Here is a 23,733-nt window from a genome sequence, read left to right as displayed (position 1 = left end):
TTCAGTGTGTTCATCAATTTTGGCATTTATCCATATTTGGAGAAAAATTAAAGCTGGAGTTGAATTGAATCTTTGTCTTTTAGAAGCGGCTATTTGTGACCAACTCTATTAGAATTATGTTTATTTTGAGGGTTTTAGGTGATTAGAAAGGTTTTTCAATCTAGTTTTTAATGGAGCTGTCTCTTTTTTTAAAAACTCTTGCATGATATAAAGCAAGTTTGTTTTGTTTAAACTGGTACATATCAGGTGGTTATTTGTCAGTTAGTCTGAGAGCTAATACGAAACTGGTATTTGGATTTAATTCAGTTCCATGAGAACAGAGTTAAAATTCTGTGATACAGGGACTATTATCCTGGCAGTTGTAAGGGATTTTTGTGCGAGGAAGCAGGGCTGACAAAGAGGGCACTGTGCGCACTCCGTCTGTAACTGAGCACTTTCACACTGCAATTTAGGAAGTGTGCAGTTCAGGAAATTGCTGGCTTTGGCTGGAGCATACTTTAACTGCAAGGAAAATTTTATTCGTCACTCAAGTAATTGGCAGTTTTAATACCTTGTTCATAATTACTTAATAAACAAACGAACATATAAACCAAAGATTGTATGGCCTGTTATCTAACCTGTAGCCTTATTTGACCAACGTGATAGACACCTGTAGGCCTCCCTCTCCTTCCCACAAAAAAACCAGGTTGTTCCGTTTATTGCAAAAATCTATAGCTGAGCGTTTTCTTTGTGTTGTTAAACGTTAAGTGTAGCTGTACCAGCATCAGACAGCCTGGGGGCCAAAACCAGATGCAGAGTTTGATGGGAGGTAGCGACTAGGGACAGGGAGGGGGGTGGAGACAGAGGGGCATTTCAGGGTTACTCTAGTGTTTGTGGGAGGACATCCTGGTAATGCAAACATTTGGGTTATGTGTTTAAGAGAACATTTTTGTCCCCTAAAGTGTGGTTTTGTTTAACCCACACACCCTGACCCTAAGGCCCTGTGGCTTTTCTCTTGGACTAAATCCATCTCCGGGACCTAGAAATTGACTAATTGTCTCTGTTGCATTACCCTATACCTCACAACTAGATCAAGGAGTTTAAACACTGGCAAATCCAGATGTGGGAAATGGTCAAAATCAGAGGTCATGGCTGACTTGACTCTAAACAAAGTCTGTAAGACTTTATGGGAGTCTAAGGGGCTTGATATTTGTTACTAGTAAATAGGACTGTTAATCCTTTATTTTTTTTAACCTTACTATTATCTCAGACAAATTCAGTTCTTAAGATACACATCACCTATGCCTGTTACCTTGTATAGGATTATTTCAAAACATAGATTCCCAGATGACTTAGATCAAGACATGAATCCCTGCAGCCCTTAAAAGTAACATATGGAGGGTTTTAACAGTATTTTGACAAGCTTTGTTAGTTTGTTTATTTTTATTTTTATTTATTTTTAAATTTTCTTACTGTTTATTCTTGAGAGAGAGAGAAAGAGAGAGACAGAACGTGAGTGGGGGAGGGGCAGAGAGAGAGGGAGACACAGAATCCCAAGCTGGCTCCAGGCTCCGAGCTGTCAGCACAGAGCCCAGTGCAGGCTCGAACTCACTAACCGTGAGATCATGACCTGAGCCGAAGTTGGACTCCCAGCCGACTGAGCCACCCAGGTGCCCCTAGTTTGTCGTTTAAATAGAAAGCATCCAACCTGTTTTCTCCCCTTATTATCCTTTCTGGCAGGGAAATCAGCACCCGACATTGGCGCCTATTCAGGAAGTTGGTCTTCTAGAAGCTCTGGTGTATGGCAAATACATGCAAACTCCTGGGTTATCTTCCTGGGGTACAAGCAAGACTGGGGAGACCCTGTTTCCAGGGCATCCTTACTGTTGGCATGGTGATGGCTCTGTGAGCCGGTGTTGATTCCCACATTAGTTTGAAACAAGAAGTTAAACGTGTCTGCAAGAGTGGGAAGTAGTGGCCCTTTCTGGACGTGCATCTCCATGTAAGAATTGAATTGCCAGAATAAATCTGACACTGTGTTTTATGAAATAAGCCTTGCTTTGGGACCAGTATGGCTTTGTTAGGTTAAAAGCTCTAGTTTCTTAATTTTGCAATTATCTATAATATCTACACTAGAGAAATGCTATTAGGATTAAATGGCACGACATATGAAAAATGCTTAGCCTTGGCTTGACATGTGAGATGTTCTCAACATTATTAGATTTCATATACAATCCAAGACTGGGGTAGATACCTATCCCTACTTTCGCTACAGTTTGGCAGAGAAGATCAGCAGTGTAAAAGTGCAATGTCAGAACACAGTGTAGGATCTTGTGAAAATACATACGAGGTGCTCCTAACTCAGGGACCTTCTGAGATGGTGAGAGGCCTGTGAGTTATAATAATGCAAAAGAGCTTAATAAACTGAAAGCACTATAGAAATAAGTTATTGGAGAAAGATACACATATGAGCTGTATTTCCTAAGTTTTCTCATTAAATGAGGCTTAACCGTAGACTGTGTATAAAAACGTCAGCATGTGACATTCACAGAGTTCTGCCCAGAGCCTTCAGATTGTTTCCCTGTTCCTTGGATTGTAAAGAGACTTTTTTTTTACAGGTGGACTCTGTTTTCATCCTGTTTCTGAGTTCTGCCCAGAGCCTTCAGGTTGTTTCACTGTTCCTTGGATTGTAAAGAGACTTTTTTTGCAGGTGGACTCTGTTTTCATCCTGGCCTTCCTACGCTTCCTACCTTGACATGTTGTTTTCCCCCGCCAAATGATGGTTTAAGAAGTCCACACTTCCTGATCTAATATGACAAATAAGATGGCTCGCACATCAGTTTGATTCCTGTTCTCTAGCAAGATTGTCATTTAATGCTGACTTTCCCCTTGAAAGCTGTTGTGTTAATGACCTTTTAAGAGATTGACTTGGCCTCTTTTTTTGTTTTGTTTTTCATTTGTGATCTAGTGTAGGGCTCACCAGTGGAACTTTCAGTGATGAAATATTCTGTATGTGCACTGACCCATTTGACAGCCACCAAGCACGTGTGGCTGTCGAGGACCTGAAATGTGGCTACTGTGACTAAGGAACTGAGTTTTAACATTTAAATTTAATTTAAAGTGCTTCATATGGCTACCTACCATATTGGTCATCATGGTCAGGTGTTTAAGGCTGTTAAGGTCAAACTTTATTAATCTGGTTCTCTAGGAATTCTTTAGACTGGTGTGCTTTTTATGTAATACTTCTATAATATTCAAAGCCCTGGAGCACATCCACTGCTTTTGAAGACTTGTATAGCAATACATTGAAACTTGCTGTCTCTTAAAGAAAAAGAGGGCTCTCTAGCGTGGCTTTAAAAAATAACCCCAATCTGATGATTATTTTAAGGTTATTGGTACCTATAGTGTGGGTACTCTCCAGGAGAAGAATTAGAAATAGATTAGGAATCAAGAAAAAGAATAGGGAACTAACACACCGGTACCTAGAATGCCAACTCGGTGCTAGTCATTTTACATAACATATAATAAAATGGTAAGGAAGAAGGACTGGTAATAAAATAACATAAAGAAAAATCAGTTTAAGTGCATAGCACCTAGGTAACCACAACTGGTAAACACATTCAGATTTACATAGGAATGTTTTTCATACATTCTAATATTATGATTTACTGTTTAAGGCAAAATTGAAGTGACTTAAGAGTTGCTGTTTAACTTTTAAAAGTACAGTTTAGAGCAATCAATTTTCCATAATTCTGAAGAACAAATTAGGGATGGCCTTTCAGATTGTTGTACTATTAACCTTGTCATCTGTGTTATCCTTAAATTCCAGAGCTGGAAACAAGATTGTTGAAGTATTACCTGAACATCTGAAACAGTTTCAATCCCTCGAAACTTTGGACCTGAGCAGCAATAATATTTCAGAGCTTAAAATTCCCCTTCCACCCCTACAACTCAAATACCTGTAAGTCAGTTCTTCTTTAACAAAAATATTCACCTATGATGAAAATATCATTGTAATAATAACAAAAAATCAACTTTAGGATATAATAAAATCTGCCTTTTTTTTAAATTGCTGGTGTATCAGCCATTTAACTTTTATTGATGTGTAATTTGCTGTAAGCCCAAATAACCACAATCTTTATTTTGTTGCTGTACTTTTGGATTATAAAAAATTAGACATCCGGGCACCTAGGTGGCTCAGTCGGTTGGGTGTCTGACTTCAGCTCAGGTCATGCTCTCACAGCTCGTAAGTTCGAGCCCCACGGCAGGGTCTGTGCTGACAGCTCGGAGCCTGGAGTCTACTTTGGATTCTGTCTCCCGCGCTCTCTGCCCCTCCCCCACTCGTGTGCCCCCATGCTCGCTCGCTCTCATAGAAATAAACATTTAAAAAAAAATGTAAACAAAAAAAATTAGACATCCTTTGAGTGTTAGAAAAAGTAGGTGGAGTTAAAAGTGCTCCTTTGAAAAAATTAAACCACTGCTTGTTTCATTAATAAGTGAATTTTATAAAAATTGGATAAGCATCTCTAACAAACTTGTATAACCTTCAGATATTCCAGTCACTCTTTCCTGAGCAGTACGTGTGAACCCTAGTTTAGCGTTGGTCCACAAGGACCTGAATACTTAATTTTTAAAGTGTCCATTGTTACAGATGATAGTTAGGTTCTCTGGACATTATAACACAGAGAATGTTTGTGCTTTAACTTTCCAAAGAACCGGAAAGAGCAGCTCATCTTCAAACTTTTAACAGGTATATCAACAGCAACCGGGTCACTTCGATGGAACCTGGGTATTTTGACAGCTTGGCCAACACGCTCCTGGTGTTGAAGCTGAACAGGAACCGAATCCCAGCTATCCCACCCAAGATGTTTAAACTGTCCCAACTACAACACCTGTAAGTAAAATGTTCTCTTAGATATTGTTTCCTCAGCTCCTCCTAACCCTTGGCATCTGTTGCCCAAAATCCACAACATGGCCAAAGGAGTTTAGAAGCAAGGATGTGGCTGTCTTTCCATCGAGAGCTGGAGTGGTAGAATTTCTGAATTGGAAAGAGCCTTCACAGTCACCTAGTGCAGACTCCTGCCTGACAGGGCAGGTTAGATTGTTACTGAAGGAATGCACAGTGTAATCATTGAACAATCTCCACACAAAGGCGTCATTGTGGCACAGAAAACATCGTGGGTGACTCTCAACAGCTGTGGTTTATGAGAATAATACCGACAACTCCAGGAGGCTCTGATAGCTTAAGTGGCTGCAGAGAACTGTCTCGTTAATAGCAGTGGAATGATCTGTGAACAGGCTCCTGCAACACAGTGGTTTTCAACCTTGGCTGCACATTATAGACACTGGGGAGCTTTTAAAAATCCCAATGTCCAGGCCACACCCTAGACCAATTATATTAGAACCTCTGGGGGTAAGATCCAGGCTTCGGTAATTTTTAAAACTCCCCGGGTGATTCCAGTGTGCAACCAAGGTTGAAAAGGACTGCCTTAAAGAGAAAGCATTAAACATAAAAAGAATCGTCAAAGAGAGTAACCAACCAACTTTTGTAAGCAGGCTAAGCTTGACGGCCCTGCCCCCGAAATAGACCTCATGTTTTAACATCATATTCGGTATTCTCACTCTGGATAATTTACTGGATAATTTACAGACAAATATACTGAGTAGATGACCATTTAGAAATTAAAGTGTAGTCTAGTTTCAGTATTTCATTCTAAAAATACATCACACGTTTCAGAAGGAAATGCCCTCACTGCTAATAAATCAAACTTCTTCTCACTGAAAATGTTTAGTAATTTAAAACATTCCATGTAATTTAACACCGGCTGGTTTAACTATATTATAGTAATGTTGCATTTTATTACTACAGAATTTGTCATATAAGCTAACTGTTTAACTGTTATATCCAATGCAGTGAACTGAACCGAAACAAGATTAGAAACGTAGATGGGCTCACATTCCAAGGGCTTGGTGCTCTGAAGTCTCTGAAAATGCAAAGAAATGGAGTAACAAAACTTATGGATGGAGCTTTTTGGGGGCTGAGCAACATGGAAATCTTGTAAGTATGGCTTATCCTACAGTTCCTGCTTAGGTAGTACGACCATGGGCCACGCAGTGAACATGCAGTAGCTTTATTTGAAATCCTATGTTACAGTCTCCTCATTTAATACCCAGTTTTGTTTCAGGTAATGTGACTGAAATTTAGAAGCACATGGTACTTTGGGCTGATGCCTTTATATCACAAAAGCTAAACATCTTGTAACAATAGGAATATGTAATAGGTTGTAATCATATGTCTCCTTTGAAAAGACTAGATAATGAACTTTTGATCCTGCTTTTGATTCTTATTGTAAATGTAGGCAGCTGGACCATAACAACCTAACAGAGATTACCAAAGGCTGGCTTTACGGCTTGCTGATGCTGCAGGAACTTCATCTCAGCCAAAATGCCATCAACAGGATCAGCCCTGATGCCTGGGAGTTCTGCCAGAAACTCAGTGAGCTGTGAGTTGCCTTTTATTCTCCCCAGGTTTGAGAGCAAGGATCATGCCAGAGCATGAGCTTCTTACCACTGATCTGTGAAATTTTCATAACAAAGTTTCCAAGGTGACAGCTTTTTTCACATGCAACCTAGTCATATTTTTGTTGTGATAAGTTGAAGCCAACTCTGCTATTTGACTTCTGGGGCACATGGGCTAAATCAGTGATGGTTATTTTCAAATAAAGAGAATTTTTTTAATTACTAGGATTAGAAATAATGTTTACCTGAGTATTATTAAGAAGGCAGAGTGTCAAAATAAGAATTATTGTGGTTACATATATCACCTGTTGTTTAGAAAAGAAATCGTTGTGTTGAATTGGAAAATAAAAGCTGTTGTTTGTTTTTTGTTTTTACAGGGACCTAACTTTCAATCACTTATCGAGGTTGGATGATTCAAGCTTCCTGGGCCTAAGCTTACTAAATACACTGCACATTGGGAATAACAAAGTCAGCTACATTGCTGATTGTGCCTTCCGGGGGCTTTCCAGTTTAAAGACTTTGTAAGTTACACATTTTGCTCTCCGTACATGAACCTAATTGGTTCCTAAATGTGCCCACTTTTCTCCAAGCAGATTTCCTTTGTTGTGAAGGAAATATCTACAGCCTCAGAAGTTGTGTCTTAATCTTTCCCAGATCAGTTTGATTAAAATAGGTCCATTTCATCCATATGTGTTTCTTAGAGGGATTAAAAAGGACAATGATCAGATTGGTTTGGTGATTACACTTAGCCTTCTCAGGATCTCCAGGAAGTTGGTAACTGCTCAAAGGGGAAGCGATTGTAAATCCACTGATTTTTCTTTATAAAAATGCAGATTAGAAATTACCCAGAGCGAAAAGATCTACAAAGGGCAGCAAAGGAAGATGTCTGTTTATCATACAAGTTATATCCAGATTTAATCCATCTCCTAAGAGAAGAGAAAATTTTGGATTAATTGACCTTTGAAATATCTCTGAAATGTTCATTTTAATGTTGTGCAGTGGGTTTTTGGTTTTTGCACTGTCAGAAATTTTTGCTCCATTCACTGTTTGAAGCATGACATAATTGAAAGACATGCTGTGTGCTTTGGCCAACTCCTGCTAATGTGGTTGGAGCCGTGGTTTTAAAGTTTAATGTATTTTTCAGACTGTTCAGGTCTTTCAGAATTGAGTCATCTTGATAGAGGAATTAATAGGACAGGTTCAACTGTCTTGATTTTTGGGCAGCAATACTTAAAATGTTGTTGAGGGAGGAGGGCAGGGAGAGAGAAAATTTTGTATTGTTTTGAAAGGGGTAGAGATGATGTGAGGGATCATGAAGAATTCGTTACAAATTATACGCCACCTGGGCGGTGATCTTAGCTTTTTGAGCATATCTCTAAGGGGAGTGTTTGTATCTTGTGTTAAATATCTGGTACCGGTTTCAGTAACGTTTCTTTTAATAATTAGGGATCTGAAGAACAATGAAATTTCCTGGACTATTGAAGACATGAACGGTGCTTTCTCTGGGCTTGACAAACTGAGGCGGCTGTGAGTGGGATTTGCTTCATGTTTGTCTCACTCTCTGACCTACACGTTCACTGGAGGTCCAGTCTACAGGTTCACATTCGGAAGAGTTTAGAACTAGAGGCTTTATATCTGGTTGTTTCCCTTGGACATTTTCCCAAATGAGTATTGTTACACAAGATGGGTATTAATTAGCTTTTCTTCCTTGGGATGGTGGTTTTGTTCAACACTTTGGTGAGTTGTAACTTATTTTAATATCTAGATAAGAGTGTTAAATTGTTTTGAGTGCTTAGGCTCTTGGGATTATCATCGTATAAAAATTAACATGCTTACTAAGTCCGCCATTTTGAACCTTTCAGAGTTGTATTCTGCTCACAGTTTTTAAGTGGAGTGACCCAGTGTCCACTGACAGTACTGCAGGAGGTTCCAAGCCCTAGAGGAGGAAATCCTGCTTCTATTTAGCCTTAAAGTGGCCTTGTAAGGTGGCCAGATTCTGGGTTTTAAGTTTTCAGGTTGAGTTTCATATAGCCCTAAGCTTCTGTGGATGATGAAAGTGTCCATGGGGAGGAAGGGTAAAGAGAAGATCTCCACTATATCTTCTTTACTGATTATAGTTTTTGAGACCATTTACTTGGAAGAAAGTTTCTGCCTCTTCCTAAAAAGACTTTCAAAATCACTGCTTTAATTTAGCTGCCAGAGTAACTTACTGAATACCTACTTTTGCTGAGTTCTCTGCTGAATGCTTTGAGACCCTGCTGAACTGTATTACTGATATAGATGGCATGGATAACGTTTTTACAGGATACATTATTTAATTGAAGAGAATAGAATTATTCACAAATGATTTTAAAAGCAATTTTTTTCATGAGAATTCCATCCCCAATTGGCTTTAACTGTTCCAATGTAATTTTTTTTTTCCCCAGAATACTCCAGGGGAACCGGATTCGATCTATTACCAAAAAAGCCTTTACTGGTTTGGACGCATTAGAACATCTGTGAGTGACTGGAATTTAGTTACCCTAAAGGAATCTGAGATGGTTATCTACTTATGTGTCATGAAAGATGAAGTAGAATGTAATTTTGTTGGCATCCTTTCTGTACCATAAAGTATATTTACACATCTGCTTATCCTGTACCTATTTGTCTACCTATCTATATCTTCATGGCAGTATATAGGTATGTATTTTCCTTTGCATTTGAGGACATTGCTGCACGTTATTGGGTTTTCTTTTAGTTATTTTTCTCAAGCGGTGACATATTTAGTTTTCAAAAACCTACCATTTATTGTATATACATGTCAGGCATTGTGCCAGGTATTTATATACAGTCTCATTTAATCCTCATGAGAAAACTATTCAGGGGCACCTGGGTGGCCCAGTTGGTTGAGTGTCTGACTCTTGATTTTGGCTCAGGTGATCCCTGGGTCATGGGATCGAGCCCCACATGGGGCTCAGCGCTGAGCGTGGAGCCTGCTTTAACATTCTGTCTCTGCCTGTGCCCCTCTCCCTTGCTTGCACTCCATCTCTAAAAAAGGAAAAACTATTCAATAGCTATTACTACCTTTATTTTGAAGTGAAGAAAGGGAAGTCCAGAGTGTCCATTGATTCCATCGAACAGTTAAGATGGTGACTTGAATTTTAAAGATACAAAGACCACTCCCCGCAGTCGTCAGGCATAACATTAGGAGACTAGTAGCACTACTGGGAGGCTTTTAGTAGTTTGTTGTTGTGGTTAATTGTAAAGCAGACAGTCCATTTTCCACCTTTGTTCTTTCTCTTTTTCCATTTTGCTACCAGTCCATCGGCTAGCAATTGACAGAAGTAGGACTCAAACCGGGGCTGCCTCTGCCGTAGGCGTCCCTGTGCCAAGCAGCTCTCACCTCCACGAGCTCTGCACCACCCCCTCTTAGCAACTCCTGGCACACAGTTTTGAAATGACATTCAGGGACTCGGATATTTCCAGCCACTAGGAGGGCAAGCTAGCCAACCTTGGTAGGAGTCAAAACCTGCATGAGCTTGAACCGACCAGCTTCTTACAACTGGATCTGTGTTTTATACTTGTCCAGCAAAAGTACAAAGTGATACTAAATGTCTCCACTCTGTTAGGGAATGTTTGTAGCCAAAAGTTTTAATAACTATTAACTTCGACAAAAGATGGTCTGATTTACAATACACATTTGGTTGTACCTGTGTTTGCACTGCGTATCAAAAGGGAAGATTTCACCATTATCCACGACCACCTTGTTGTCTTTTGACTCACTTGTTAGTTTGAGGGAGGTTTGGATGGCTAGCCACACCAACAGAAACAGTTCGGGCTGGAGGAGGTTGATTCTGCATTGCAGAATTTGGAAGGGCGGGCCAGTGTTGCTGGACTTCTTGAAACAAATTACTTTCAGAGGGAAACTAGCCAAAAGGGTTTGTCATCTGACCCATTCCATTTCTGGGAAAGTGGAATTAGTGGATCAGTGGAGTATTGACCTCGGCTTTAGCTTTCTAAACCTTCTTGACTCTCCCAGCCTCTTTCTCTGCCCATGTTTGGTACCTTCACTCTGTCCTCTCTTGCCCCTCATCTCATTCAAAATCCTTTTTGTACACTCTGACCTGTAAAGAAAACCAGAGTAGTAATCATTGTGGAGAGTGCTTTAATTCAGACTGCTTGTAGGTACTAGTTACAAATAAAGTCAGCCTCGAATATTCTCTGGTTTTACTAATGCATTTCCCAGAGTGTGTTACAGCAAGTACATCTCGTCTGAACACCGTACTGTCTTTAGCAGTGACATACATGTGTGTTGCAGAATGGGCTACTAAGAGCATAGGTTTTGAAATTGAAACTAATGGAGTTTGCATCTTAGCTGTGCCTGTCATGCTGAACAAGGTAGTAAAACCATCTTCTTTTGGGTTGCTGTGAGGAGTAAATGTTAAATCATTTAACCCAGTGCATGTCATAGAAAGGATTTGATGCATGATGGGTTTTTTAAAAAGGATAACTATGAATTTTAGTTCTGTATTTAAAAGTTACTCTCAGTAACTTCTGAAGTTCTAACTTCTCAAGTTACTAACTTGAACAATGAGAAACAATAAAGTATCACAGCAGAACAAGCCATATAACTATTTAAAAAAATACAGCAGAACAGCTTAGGCCCTTAGGAGTCAAATAACCTGTACATAATGATATAAAGCAAATCTCTTTTACTATAACAGAACCTACCTCTGATACAAATAGATATTCTTGTTCTTTGATCTAAGTTTCTTGTGTTCTTCTGGAGTTGCATGGTTTATATATTTTAGCGCATGGAGTAGTTCGGTGAATGGGGTGAGGAGTGTGGGCCCAGCCTTTCCCTGAGGCATGCAGTGACCATAATTCGCTCTAATGTATTTGATTTGTTTTCAGAGATTTGAGTGACAACGCAATCATGTCGTTACAAGGCAATGCATTTTCACAGATGAAGAAACTTCAGCAATTGTAAGCTTTTCTTTTTTCTTCCAAGGGTTTCAAATAAAACATGGTGGGGGGAGCTCTCATGAGGTATGTCATCCTAGATCACGTGTCTATGAAAAGTGTCTAGCACGTTCTCAGCATTACTTAATTTTTATACCAGAAAGCAAAGGGAATTGGTTATTTGTTCCTTTGGTCAAAAAGAGGAGTATCTTTTTGTTTCTGTTAGGAATTTACAATTTACATTTTTGGGACCTAATGCAGGGCAATGAATATCCCAGTAACAGGTCTTCAGTAGTGAGAGATTTTTGATATATCATCAGCCCCTCTCCCTCAGCAGGTCGGTAAGAACAAACAATATGGTGCTAATACATTTCTTACATTTTAAGGTGGACTAGAGAATATTTATTTCATAGGGTGTATTTGGTTTCCACATTCATTGCTTTGTTACTATTTACTTGAGTTAGTTTACTTGTAGAATCTGCATTTCATATAAAACAAATTGAACATAATTACTCTCCTCAGGCATTTAAATACATCAAGCCTTTTGTGCGATTGCCAGCTAAAATGGCTCCCACAGTGGGTGGCAGAAAACAACTTTCAGAGCTTTGTAAATGCCAGTTGTGCCCATCCTCAGCTGCTCAAAGGAAGAAGTATTTTCGCTGTTAGCCCAGATGGCTTTGTGTGTGGTGAGTGTACCTGTTGCCTCTGCATTCCTTCTTTTTCCCTCCAGCTAATGGTTTTGAATAAGCTTATGTTCCCTCTTTTTTTTAATGTTTGTTTATTTTGAGAAAGAGTGCAAGTGGGGGAGGGGCAGAGAGAAAGAGGGAGACACTGAATTTGAAGCAGACTCTAGGCTCTGAGCTGTCAGCACAGAGCCCGACGCAGGGCTCAAACTCATGAACTGTGAGATCATGACCTGAGCTGAAGTCAGATGCTTAACAGACTGGGCCATCCCTAATGGCGCCCCCTAAGCTTCTGTTCTCTTAATGAAGCTTCCGTGTCTGCTGAGGTAGATGTAAATGGATCTATAGTGATGATTTTAATGTTACAGATGAGAGTTTTCCAAAATGTCATTGTTTTGACATCAGGGTGGTTTGATGGAAAGAGTAGGACATTGGATCTTGGGAGAATTGAAGGACAGGGGCAGTCCTCCTGCTTCCCTAAATCTCAATCTCTGTGTCCGTGAAATGGGAACTCTGTGGACTTCCCTTCCCAACTGTGGGGTTGTTGAGAGGCTGAACTAACCCCTGTGTAAATGCTGTGTATTAAGAGTAGAAAGAGAAAAATTATCTGCTTATGATTGATGGGCCGTTAACAATTTTGCTCCCGGTGGGTAAAGCACTATAAGGAGTAGAAAGTTTGAATTGATTATAAATAAATGTAAGGTCCATTGTCATAGCATCTAAGAATCTCAGTGTCAGAAATCTCACACTTCACATTGCTAGTCAGCAGATCGGATCAAAACCCAGGCTCTCATCTCCCTGGTGCAGGCTTCTGTCTACCACACCACACTGCTGTTTACTATTCACCACCATGGAGACTTTTGTAAAAATAAATGTGCACATAGAACACGAAATCGACTTGTGCTTAAATTTTAGCGTGTGTGTTAAGATATTACAGAACCTAATTTTACATTGGCCTTTAAAAATTTATTTGAAACTGCTTTGCCTACGATTGTTTAGTCAAGTACAAGAAAAATATATTTTTTTAGGTTGCAGCATTAAACAGTGCCAACGGTTTCTGGAAATAAAATGTCTGATGTAGCTTTTGGATCTAAATAAGCTTTTGGCACTCATCTAGAAGGGCCTGAGCCATGCCTTTCCCATGGTGCTTATTTCACAGTTCTCTAGTCTCAAGATAGGAACGCGATTACTTTGAGATGTACATATGGTGTCCTTAGATTTTTCTGTCACTCCTTCCATTGTGGATCTAAACATTGATATACCAGATGAGAATTTTAGAATAATTCCACGGAAGAAGAAACCATCCTGATTACAGCATGGTATTGGAAGTGTGCAGCATTGGAGTTATCAGAACATTCCCACGCCCCATTCACGCACGTGCAGACACAGAGGCACACATAATCATTCTCTCTCTCTCTCTCTCTCTCTCTCTCTCTCTCTCTCTCTCACACACACACACACTCTCACACACACACACACACACACACACACACACGAGTTGTTTTTCTAGAGCACCCAAATAATACATTCTAATACATTCTAGAGCACCCAAATAATACATTTCAGTATTTCTAAGCTGTTTTCCTTCTGGGTTTAGACCATCTCCAAGAAACTGCAGTTCAAGAAGGTAACTTTTCCAAAAAGTAACAGAGAACTAAAAATAGCTGTTTGGAATGAAAGAGTTGCTCAGCTCTAATTATAATGTAGCTCCAACAGTGTAGCACAGCGGCCTGATTGATTGTCCACCCGAAACCCCAGGCTGAAGCCAGGGTCTCACAGGAAGTTTGAAAGATGCTTTTTCTTTCACTGCAGGATTATCTTTTTCTGCTGTATCTAAAAGTTACTGCTTTTTAATATGGGTTCTGTCTTTGGTAAATGGGGTGTTAATTGCTCTTTAGTGATAGTGATTTCTTAATTTCCCTGCTGCTTACTCATGGGTAACATGGAAAAAAATCACACTTCCCCAAAACAAGTAGCATTTAAGTATGATCTCTGAGCCTGGAAGTTCCATAACTGATTTCTTCTTGTATCTGTATGAAAAAAGCATAAGGGGCCTAGGATAACCTATCTTCCAAAATAGCAGTCTCCTCTCAGTTAGTGACTGATAAATAAGTTTGTCTCTCTTTGAAGTGAACAAATTAGTTGATAAACACTCTCCCAGGCCATCATTTCAACACTAGGACTGTTAGTCCATTTGTGAAACATACACAAAGGGTAAAACCTAAGCCCTCATTTGTTTTGGGTTTCTTGGTATTAAAAAGTGAGTAGCTTTTGGACTCTCAAGCCTTAAAATTGTTTTGTTTTCTCCTCTCCATTTTGAACAGATGATTTTCCTAAACCCCAGATCACGGTTCAGCCAGAAACACAGTCGGCAATAAAAGGTTCCAATTTGAGTTTTATCTGCTCGGCTGCCAGCAGCAGTGATTCCCCGATGACTTTTGCTTGGAAAAAAGACAATGAACTACTGCATGATGCTGAAATGGAAAATTACGCACACCTGCGGGCCCAAGGTGGCGAGGTGATGGAGTACACCACCATTCTCCGGCTGCGCAGCGTGGAATTCACCAGTGAGGGGAGATATCAGTGTGTCATCTCCAATCACTTTGGCTCATCCTACTCTGTCAAAGCCAAGCTCACAGTAAATAGTATGTGATCTGACTTTTCCTTTTGCATTTAAAGACGCCTTTTAGATTTGGTTTTCTCTTACTCCTGACCCTGTCTTCTGCTCAGTTTCCCACCTAACCCTTCCCTTCTCTGCCTCTCTACAAAATTAAGAGTCTTGGCATCTACACAAGCAGTTATTGTGTCGAGGACCCCATTGTGGTGGGTAACACAGGAGTGAATCAGACACTCTTTGCTCTCCTGGGAGTTCACAATGTATTAGTCTTTTTTTTTTTAATTTTTTGCAATGTTTATTTATTTTTGAAAGAGAGAGAGACACAGAGTGCGAGCGGGGTGGCGGGGGGGGGGCAGGGAGAGAGGGAGACACAGAATCCAAAGCAGGCTCCAGGCTCTGAGCTGTTAGCACAGAGCCCAATACAGGGCCTGAACTCACAAACCATGAGATCATGGCCTGAGCCAAAGTTCAATGCTTAACTGAGCCACCCAGGCACCCCATTTTTTTTCATTTTTAATTTTTGGAGAGTATGCGTGCAAGCAGAGGAGGGGCAGAGGGAGAGAGAGAATCCCAAGCAGGCTCCATGCTGACCCTGATGTGGATCTCAATCCTACGACCCTGGAATCATGGCCTGAGCCAAAATCAAGAGTCAGACACTCAACCACCTGAGCCACTCAGACACCCCAACAATGTATTAGTCTGATGCGGGGAGGCCATGATGTATGCTGTTAGAGCACACCGCCTTTAATTCTGAGGTCTGGGTTGGAATCCTGCAACTCGTGCTTATAGCTGTGTAACCCTTAGCAAGTTACTTAACCTTTCTGTGCCTCCATTTCCACATCTTTTTCCCCCCCACATCTTTCAATTAGGAATAATGGTACCTACCTTACAGAGAGGTGTGATCTTCATTAAATAAAATAATTGGTACAGAGAACTTAGCAGAATACCTAGAATACAGTGAATGCTCACTGAAGGCAGTAAGTATTAGCTAGTGTTAGTAAAAATATGTAATTACTTTGTGTGGCTGGTATACATTTTTATGACTGGAGTCTTACCACTTTATCTTTAATCATTTGTACTTTCCGTGGTAGGAGATTTTCTTGCATGATACATTAATGTATCCATTCTACAAATGGTTGCTGAGGCCTGACACATACAATTTTGAGTTTAAAATTGTAGGACAAAACACATATCTAAAGTCATAGAATGTTGGAGCCAGGAGAGAGTGGTCAGCGTACAAAGAGATTAATTGATTTGCCCAAGATCTCACAGATGATTACTGAGGGAACTGAGAAGTATCTTGAAAATAGCAGAAAGACCTTCACTCTGAACATCAGGTGACCTGTGTTGTTTCAGCCTGACTTCATCATTTCTGTGTCTGTGTAACCTTGAGGGCATCTCTTCGTCTCAGCTTTACATTCCTTATCTTGCAATCAGAAATAACACCAGCCTTAACTATGTCAGGGGCATTGGTAGGTATGTACTTAAAAAAAAAAAACCAGGATGGAAATGAACCGCTAAAACTCCATAGCACTGATGCCCATATTCTTTATCTGATTTCAGTGCTTCCTTCCTTCACCAAGACCCCCATGGACCTTACCATCCGGGCTGGGGCAATGGCGCGTCTGGAGTGTGCCGCCCTGGGGCATCCAGCCCCACAGATAGCCTGGCAGAAGGACGGGGGCACAGACTTCCCTGCTGCGAGGGAGAGACGCATGCATGTTATGCCTGAGGACGATGTGTTCTTTATTGTGGATGTGAAGATAGAGGACATCGGGGTTTATAGCTGCACAGCTCAGAACAGTGCAGGAAGCATTTCTGCAAATGCGACTCTGACTGTCCTAGGTAGGTGGCTGTTGTCAGGTTCCATGATGTAAGTTAATCTTAAAGATAACTAGCTCCCCCAGAGGCCCTAAGTGTCCCAAGTTGTGAGGGTGAGAGGTAATCCATAAGACACTGCCTTCCCTTGGAGAGGGCAGATGGCTTCTTGGGAGCTCGACGTGGGGAGTGCGTTACATCTTCTAGCCTGAGGCCAGTGAGATGAATCTGCTTCTTCTGTTCCGAGGGCAGGGGAAAAGTAAATGCTTTGAAGCTTCCCCTTTTTGGAGTCACCTTTTCCTCTGCCCTCCTCTTCCCATTGCCCAGTCTCTACCAATAATCCTAACACTATAAAAACTATGTAAGGAAACAAAAAACATGTGAGCAGATTGGGAAGGACCTGTTCTCTTTACGTGGCCTGCCCTGCCATTCTGGAAATCAGGAGTTTGTCTTTTACCTTTTGCCTCAACGGGAGCTTTTTAAGCATTTGAATATGTTAATCATCTGCGTATCTTTGAAAGAGTTGAGCAAAGTAACCTATGAATACCAGAAAATAAAAATACTTTCATAATTTAAATATAGGTTTGGACATCTAGCACTAGAAAGTTTCCCTTTAAAACATTTAAACATTCTGAAATCTTTCTTCCATCAACACATCCCCCTGCTTAAAATTATTTTTATATATCTTCTGTTTCTAAGAAATGTCTAAAATGTTTCACATTGCCCCTCTTCCACAATTCCCAATCTTGCCAAGAGTGAGAGAGGCTGAGATTTGAAAAATAGTAAATATTATCCTTAACAGGTGTCACAATAAATGACAGCCAAATGATGAAATGAAATCCCAAATGTTGTATACACATTTAGGCTCTTAAAGAAGTGTACACATTAAGACGTGGAAGAATACATTGTTAGGTGCCAGTTTTAGTAAATTGAACTAGTGGGTCTTATGATATGCAGAACCTAATTTCATTTAGATTAAAAGCATAACTTGTCATTTCAGAGACACCATCCTTTCTGCGGCCCCTGTTGGACCGAACTGTAACCAAGGGAGAAACGGCCGTCCTGCAGTGCATTGCTGGAGGTAGCCCTCCTCCCAGACTGAACTGGACCAAGGATGACAGCCCCTTGGTGGTCACCGAAAGGCACTTTTTTGCAGCAGGCAATCAGCTGCTGATCATTGTGGACTCTGATGTCAGCGATGCTGGGAAGTACACGTGTGAAATGTCTAATACCGTTGGCACTGAGAGAGGCAACGTGCGCCTCAGTGTGATCCCCACTCCCACCTGCGACTCCCCTCAGATGACCGCTTCGTCGTTAGACGACGACGGATGGGCCACCGTGGGCGTTGTGATCATAGCAGTGGTTTGCTGTGTGGTGGGCACGTCGCTCGTGTGGGTGGTCATCATATACCACACAAGGCGGAGGAACGAAGATTGCAGCATTACCAACACAGGTGTGTAAACAGAAGCTTGGCACAGGGGGCCGTCGTCATGTGTGTTTGTGGTCCCGTGGTAATTTTCGTCTAGAATGTGTGTCTCACATCCTGAGGCCATGGCAGAGGGGTGACTCACTTGTTGCAAGCTGCAGAAATACGGTTAGCTAAAAATAACACCTCAGCCCCAAAGAAAGCTGACATTTAAAGATTAATCCTTTTTGTTAAAACCTCATCAGAATATCCTGTTGGCTGTGAGATACAGCCCAAATCACAGAGTAAAACAGACTCACTCTTTCACACGGTGGTGATGGAGAACAGGAGCAGCCCTTCAGCTGTGAGCTTTACACGCTGACGTAGTTCTTTGTCTTGTCATGTGCGTGCAGCCATCTGGGGAGGATCCTGTTATTAGTGGGAGGGGGCTGTCACTTGACTAATACGTGCAGACTCCTCTGCTGGTAAATATTAAGTTGGAAAAATGGCAGAAATCAAGCTTAATTCAAGAGCTTAGATACATCCCATGAAAATTCCTAAGCCTTTATTTTTTGAAATTTGGGAGAGGTATTCTGTAGAAGATCAGTAGAAAATGGGCTTGTGCTTGCCGAGCAGCAGACAGAAAGCCCTAATCTTCCTTACCTAAATACTATACAATCAAGATGGGTTTTCAGGAGGAGGTTTACTTGATTTGTACAGAAACCCAAACAGTATTTACTGTTCATCAAGGAAGGCTGTGGGGTATGTACGGTCATCCTGGGTTAACAGAGTGCTGTTGTTGGATTGTAGATGAAACCAACTTGCCAGCAGATATCCCTAGTTATTTGTCATCTCAGGGAACCTTAGCCGACAGGCAGGATGGGTACATCTCCTCAGAAAGTGGAAGCCACCACCAGTTCGTCACTTCTTCAGGAGGAGGATTTTTCTTACCGCAACACGACAGTAACGGTAAGTGTTTAAAATGAACACGGGCTGTAGTTGTTTTGAAATAATTTGATGGAAGGCTGAAGTACAGTTCAAGAAATCGATACACTCATATATTCAGGAACTGGCCTAGCATCACTAGCAAAGCTTGAAACTAAATACTTTTATGCTGTTCTCTTAAATACTGGAAAAATCTTTGTTTCTGATAATAATAGAAGACCAGTGGAAGAACTAAAGTTTAATTTCCCCATGCAACACAGTATTTTCTTTACACCGTAAATGCTCTTTGGCCCCGAACGTTCTCCTTTTTTAAATGACGTTAACTGGTTTCATGTATGGTCTTAAAAGTCAAATGAGAGGAATCAAATTCTGACTCTTTAAGAACTGTATGGTTTTGGGGCACCTGGGTGGCTCAGTCGGCTTCCAACTTCGGCTTCCAACTTCAGCTCAGGTCATGATCTCACAGTTCCTGGGTTCGAGCCCTGCATTGGGTTCTGTGGTGACAGCTCAGAGCTTGGAACCTGCTTTGGATTCTGTGTCTCCTCTCTCTCTGCCCCTTCCCCACTCACATTCTGTCTTTCTGTCAAAAATAAGCATTAAAAAAAGAACTGTGTGGTTTTAAGAATAACCATGGAGGCAGCATAAGACAAGCACGCAGGCTTGGTTCAAGACCCACTTCTGACACTTACTCCCTGTGTATCCTTGGGCATTTCTATAGTACTTATTAGGTTGTTGTGAAATTAAAATGATACTGGAAAACTGCATAGTGCTTGGCACATACTAAAGGGCTCAAAAAGTGAAAGCTATTGACATTCTTTTCAAACATTTTACCATCTTGTCCCACAAGCATTTATTGAATATCTGCTCTGTGGTGGGCTCTGTAGTCAAGAGGGAAGATACTTGTTTTCAGTCTCATAGTGTAGTCAGTGATGAGACAAAAATTTCAACAAATAATCACAAAGTGCTTGGCAAGGCAGCGGTCTAGAGATAGAAGATTTGCACACCCAAGTGGGTGTTCTGGTTGGGCTCATTTGGTTGCAAAGGGCAGAAGCCCAAGCTTGTTCAAATGTAGCAGGGTTTACCCGAGACATTTATGAAAGTTTAAAGCAACAGAACTGGAACGCAATAATGCTGTGTCACGTGGGCGCCGGGGCTGGAGATTGGTGCTGTCAGCAGCTCCAGAGGCCACCAGCATCACTGATCACATTCTGCACAGTCTCTTCTCTCGAAGACTGCCCGGTTCCTACTTCTCAGGCACATGGCCTATCGTGGCATCTCTCACCTGCACCACATCTCTTGTCCTCCTTCTACTGTGGCCACTGCTAACTGGCATATCATTTCTGGGTTTTTTTTGGCTCAGATACTCACAGTAGGGATTCATTTTTTTTTTTTTGGCCGAGCTCATCTTTGAGCTGGGCATTCAGAGATCATTTGCTGAAGGCCCCTTCCTCATCCTGCTCACCTGTGACATTATGGAGGAAGGGGGCAGTGCTGATGCCATCATGTGTTTCAGACCATGGCTGCTTTAGGTGCTGTACGCAGACACACGGATCAGTTTCTCTCGTAAGCCGGGCGGGGAGGCTCACCCAGGTGAACACGTCCGTATGATGGTTAATCAAGTGACTCTTTCTGTAAGATGGCACAGATTTAGTTAGTTACTAATCCATAGGCCTCAGTAAATTTCCTGCTATAAATTTCTGCAATTTATTTCCTTTATATGTCATTCTATCCAAAATTTTTATCTCTAAATAATGGAAAAATACCAAAACTGGAGACAGTGTTGAAGGATACTTGAATCAAATTCATTTGGTGACCGAGATGTCTGTTTTAAAGGAACGTGCAATATCGACAATAGCAGTGAAGCCGATGTGGAAGTTTCCACGGATCCATTCCTTTGTCCCTTTTTGGGATCCTCAGGCCCTGTGTATTTGAAGGGGAATGTATGTGGCTCCGATCCTTTTGAAGCCTATCATACAGGTATGTGGTTTTCTTATCTGAGTTCTGTTTCCTGGAGAGATTTTCAGAAGCACTAACTCTGGCTCTTTCTGATAATGTCCCCAAATTCGAAAGGCTGTGGCCCTGACCTGAGAACAGCTTTAATGGACCACTGTGAGCCCAGTCACATAAAGAAAAAGGAGTGCTACCCATGTCCTTATCCTTCAGAAGAATCCTGTGAACAGAATGGCAGTGATGTAGGATGGCCTTCACATGTGAGGAAATTAATCAACTCCACTTACTCTCAGAATGAAGGACCCGGAATGAAAAGTTTGTGTCTAAACAAGTCCTCTTTAGATTTCAGTCTAAGTCCAGAGCCAGCATCAGTTGCTTCAAGTAATTCTTTCATGGGTGAGTTTATTAACTTAGTAGACCCCTTAACTCAGGACTCACATTCCATGTTGTATGTGGGAGAGCAGCGAGCGCCTCAGATGCCAAACTTGTGAAGAGTGTTTTGTCGTTGTTGTTGTTGAAATGGTGTTGTCATGACATCCTGTGAGTTAGTACACGTGTTTCTAAAGGCGGAGTCAGCCACGGGGGATTTTCCTTGATTATATATGTAATCCGTAAGTAAGCCCTAGGAGCTTTCTGGTTAACACTGTGTGTGGCATCATCTAGAAGACAAGAATTTGGGGAGTGACTTAGGAGCTCCATTTGTCAGCCATGTGGAAAAAGTGGTTTTGGGCTACGGCAGCTTTTGGGGTGGAGTTGTGCGCGCTGCATGATTGTGGTTTGGGCTGTCTGGTGGTGCTCACACTTGGACCATGGTCGGAGGGTGGACAGCGTCCTACTTGGCAACATCTGCCCGTCTGCCAAGCCGGACTGCTTTGGTGGAGGAGCCCGTCAGAGCCTTAAAGCCCAAGTTGGTGGTGGTAGACACTGGCTAGTGCCAAGACTCATTTGTGAGTTTTTTGGTCTAGTGCTTCAGACAAGCAACGGATAGAACTGAGGCCATCTTTTCACTGAGTGAGGATATGGGAAAATGAACCACAAATTATCTTGTTTTTAAAAAATGGAATTTTAAAACCGTTTACCAGCTTTTAAGAAATTTTGTTTTGTCACAGTGTAACTACTTATATTCCTTCTTTTAACAATGAAAATATCTTTTATATGACTGCGACAAGAATTTGAGTCAAATAATATTTTGTTAGTGAAGAAGAAAGGGCAAGGCATAAGGATGATTTTGAGAGAAAGTTTCTGTATCTAGGCACAATTTACTTGTAACCAACAATCCATATCTCCTTCATGGAGAATTGTGGACCCTTCAGTAACAAAGCTAGGATTTGGAAGAACTTACATTGGGGAACTTCATTGCACAGTGATTAATATTACTGTAGGTTATGAAATGCAATGATTGGACATATGTGTTCATTCCTCAGCTCCATTCCGTAAGTTCTCTCTCCATAACACAGATGCACATATACCTGAAACCATAAGTGACTTGTACAAAACACTTATTTGTGCTCACGGGGTAAGATGCTCCTTCATTTAAAATGTTTTAATATCCATACTAGCGCTACAAAGGACCCATATGTTAAGGGGTCTTTTTTGTTTTGTTTGTTTTTTGTTTTCTTTCAGGAACATTTGGAAAGCCTCTGAAGAGAGCTCACCTGGATGCTTTTTCAAGCTTTGGACAGCCATCAGATTGTCAGCCAAGAGCATTTCACCTAAAAGCTCGTTCTTCCCCAGACTTGGACTCTGAGTCAGAGGAATATGGGAAAGAAAGGACAGATTTTCAGCAAGAAAATCACACGTGTACCTATCAACAGACCTTAGAAAACCATAGGACTCCAAATTTTCAGTCTTATGACTTGGACACCTAGACTGAGTAGGAGCAAAGAAGAGCTCTAACATACTACCTCAAGCAGACTTTTATTTAAAAGAGAGAGAATCCTATGTTTTTAAATGGAGTTACGAATTTTAAAAGGATAAAATGTCTTATTTATACAGATGGACCAAAATTACAAAAAGTTATAAAAAATTTTATACTGGGAGTAACTTTCATATAAGGATACCTTTTTAAACTATTTTAACTTTGTTTTATGTGAAAAAAAAATCTTAATGTAAATTAATGGTATGAATCCATGACTATTTTATGTATTTTTATAATGCCAGATTTCTTTTTATTGAAAATGAGTACTAAAACATTTTAATTAATACCTGTCTTGTACCTTTTTTGAATAGAGGTCACTTCATTTTATTTTGCACATTGCATTTAATAAAATGTGTCATTTTGATCCTAAGCCCCATCTATACAATTACAGTTTTTGTTGTTCTCAACACATTTTAGGCTTAATAATTTCATATTATCACATCCAAATTGAAGGAAATTCTACTTAGCACATTAAAATATGAGCAAAAACTGACCATTCTGCCTATCACACAGAGTTGAGGTAATGCAAACTCAAATCAGATTAGTGTATATAAAAGCACATTGTAAACGGAAAAAGAGCTACAAAGATTCGAGGTGTATTAATTTATTTCTAACTTTACAAACATTTGTTGGTATAGTCTGGTATAATGTAGTGCAACCACCATTGCTTAAATCACTGCTCAAGCCATGTTTCTTTAATTATAATAATGCCTTACGTGGCCTGATGCCTTGTGCTTTTCCAAATAGTTTCACATTTACCATCCCTTTAATTATAACAAGAGCATGGTTTACTGCACATTTCTGTAGTTAAAGTGGCTATAACAGAGGTGATTTTCATTTACTGTTCCAGGTTATAGTGGGATGCTGATAGAAATCTTGGCTATTTTTTACTGATTTTGTGTTGGATGAGCAGTTCTTATAAAAAAGGTACTTTTAAGCTATTCTAAAGAATTAAAAT

General features: G+C 40.6%; 1 protein-coding gene across 3 annotated transcripts in view; it reads left to right on the top strand.

Moving 5' to 3' along the window:
* LRIG3 (leucine rich repeats and immunoglobulin like domains 3) overlaps window positions 1-23,059 on the top strand; it is a 49,308-nt gene extending 26,249 nt beyond the window's left edge. For 2 of the 3 annotated variants that reach the window (XM_042992648.1, XM_042992650.1), the window contains exons 4-19: window positions 3,809-3,940; window positions 4,730-4,873; window positions 5,894-6,037; window positions 6,339-6,482; window positions 6,876-7,019; window positions 7,945-8,025; window positions 8,925-8,996; window positions 11,392-11,463; window positions 11,962-12,125; window positions 14,447-14,767; window positions 16,303-16,584; window positions 17,558-18,010; window positions 18,773-18,931; window positions 20,741-20,884; window positions 20,978-21,253; window positions 22,481-23,059. In XM_042992648.1, the coding sequence (XP_042848582.1) occupies window positions 3,809-3,940; window positions 4,730-4,873; window positions 5,894-6,037; window positions 6,339-6,482; window positions 6,876-7,019; window positions 7,945-8,025; window positions 8,925-8,996; window positions 11,392-11,463; window positions 11,962-12,125; window positions 14,447-14,767; window positions 16,303-16,584; window positions 17,558-18,010; window positions 18,773-18,931; window positions 20,741-20,884; window positions 20,978-21,253; window positions 22,481-22,725 (2,977 nt within the window). In that variant the 3' untranslated portion in view covers window positions 22,726-23,059. The remainder of the gene's footprint in view (window positions 1-3,808; window positions 3,941-4,729; window positions 4,874-5,893; window positions 6,038-6,338; window positions 6,483-6,875; window positions 7,020-7,944; window positions 8,026-8,924; window positions 8,997-11,391; window positions 11,464-11,961; window positions 12,126-14,446; window positions 14,768-16,302; window positions 16,585-17,557; window positions 18,011-18,772; window positions 18,932-20,740; window positions 20,885-20,977; window positions 21,254-22,480) is intronic. The other variant, XM_042992649.1, reaches the window with a different exon arrangement.
* The last annotated feature ends 674 nt before the right edge of the window (window positions 23,060-23,733 follow it).

The sequence above is a fragment of the Panthera tigris genome, chromosome B4 (genome assembly GCF_018350195.1).
Source record: "Panthera tigris isolate Pti1 chromosome B4, P.tigris_Pti1_mat1.1, whole genome shotgun sequence".
Classification (NCBI taxonomy): Eukaryota; Metazoa; Chordata; class Mammalia; order Carnivora; family Felidae; genus Panthera; species Panthera tigris.
The sequence above is the reverse complement of the archived record's forward strand: the minus strand, read 5'-3'. Positions and strand labels throughout refer to the sequence as shown.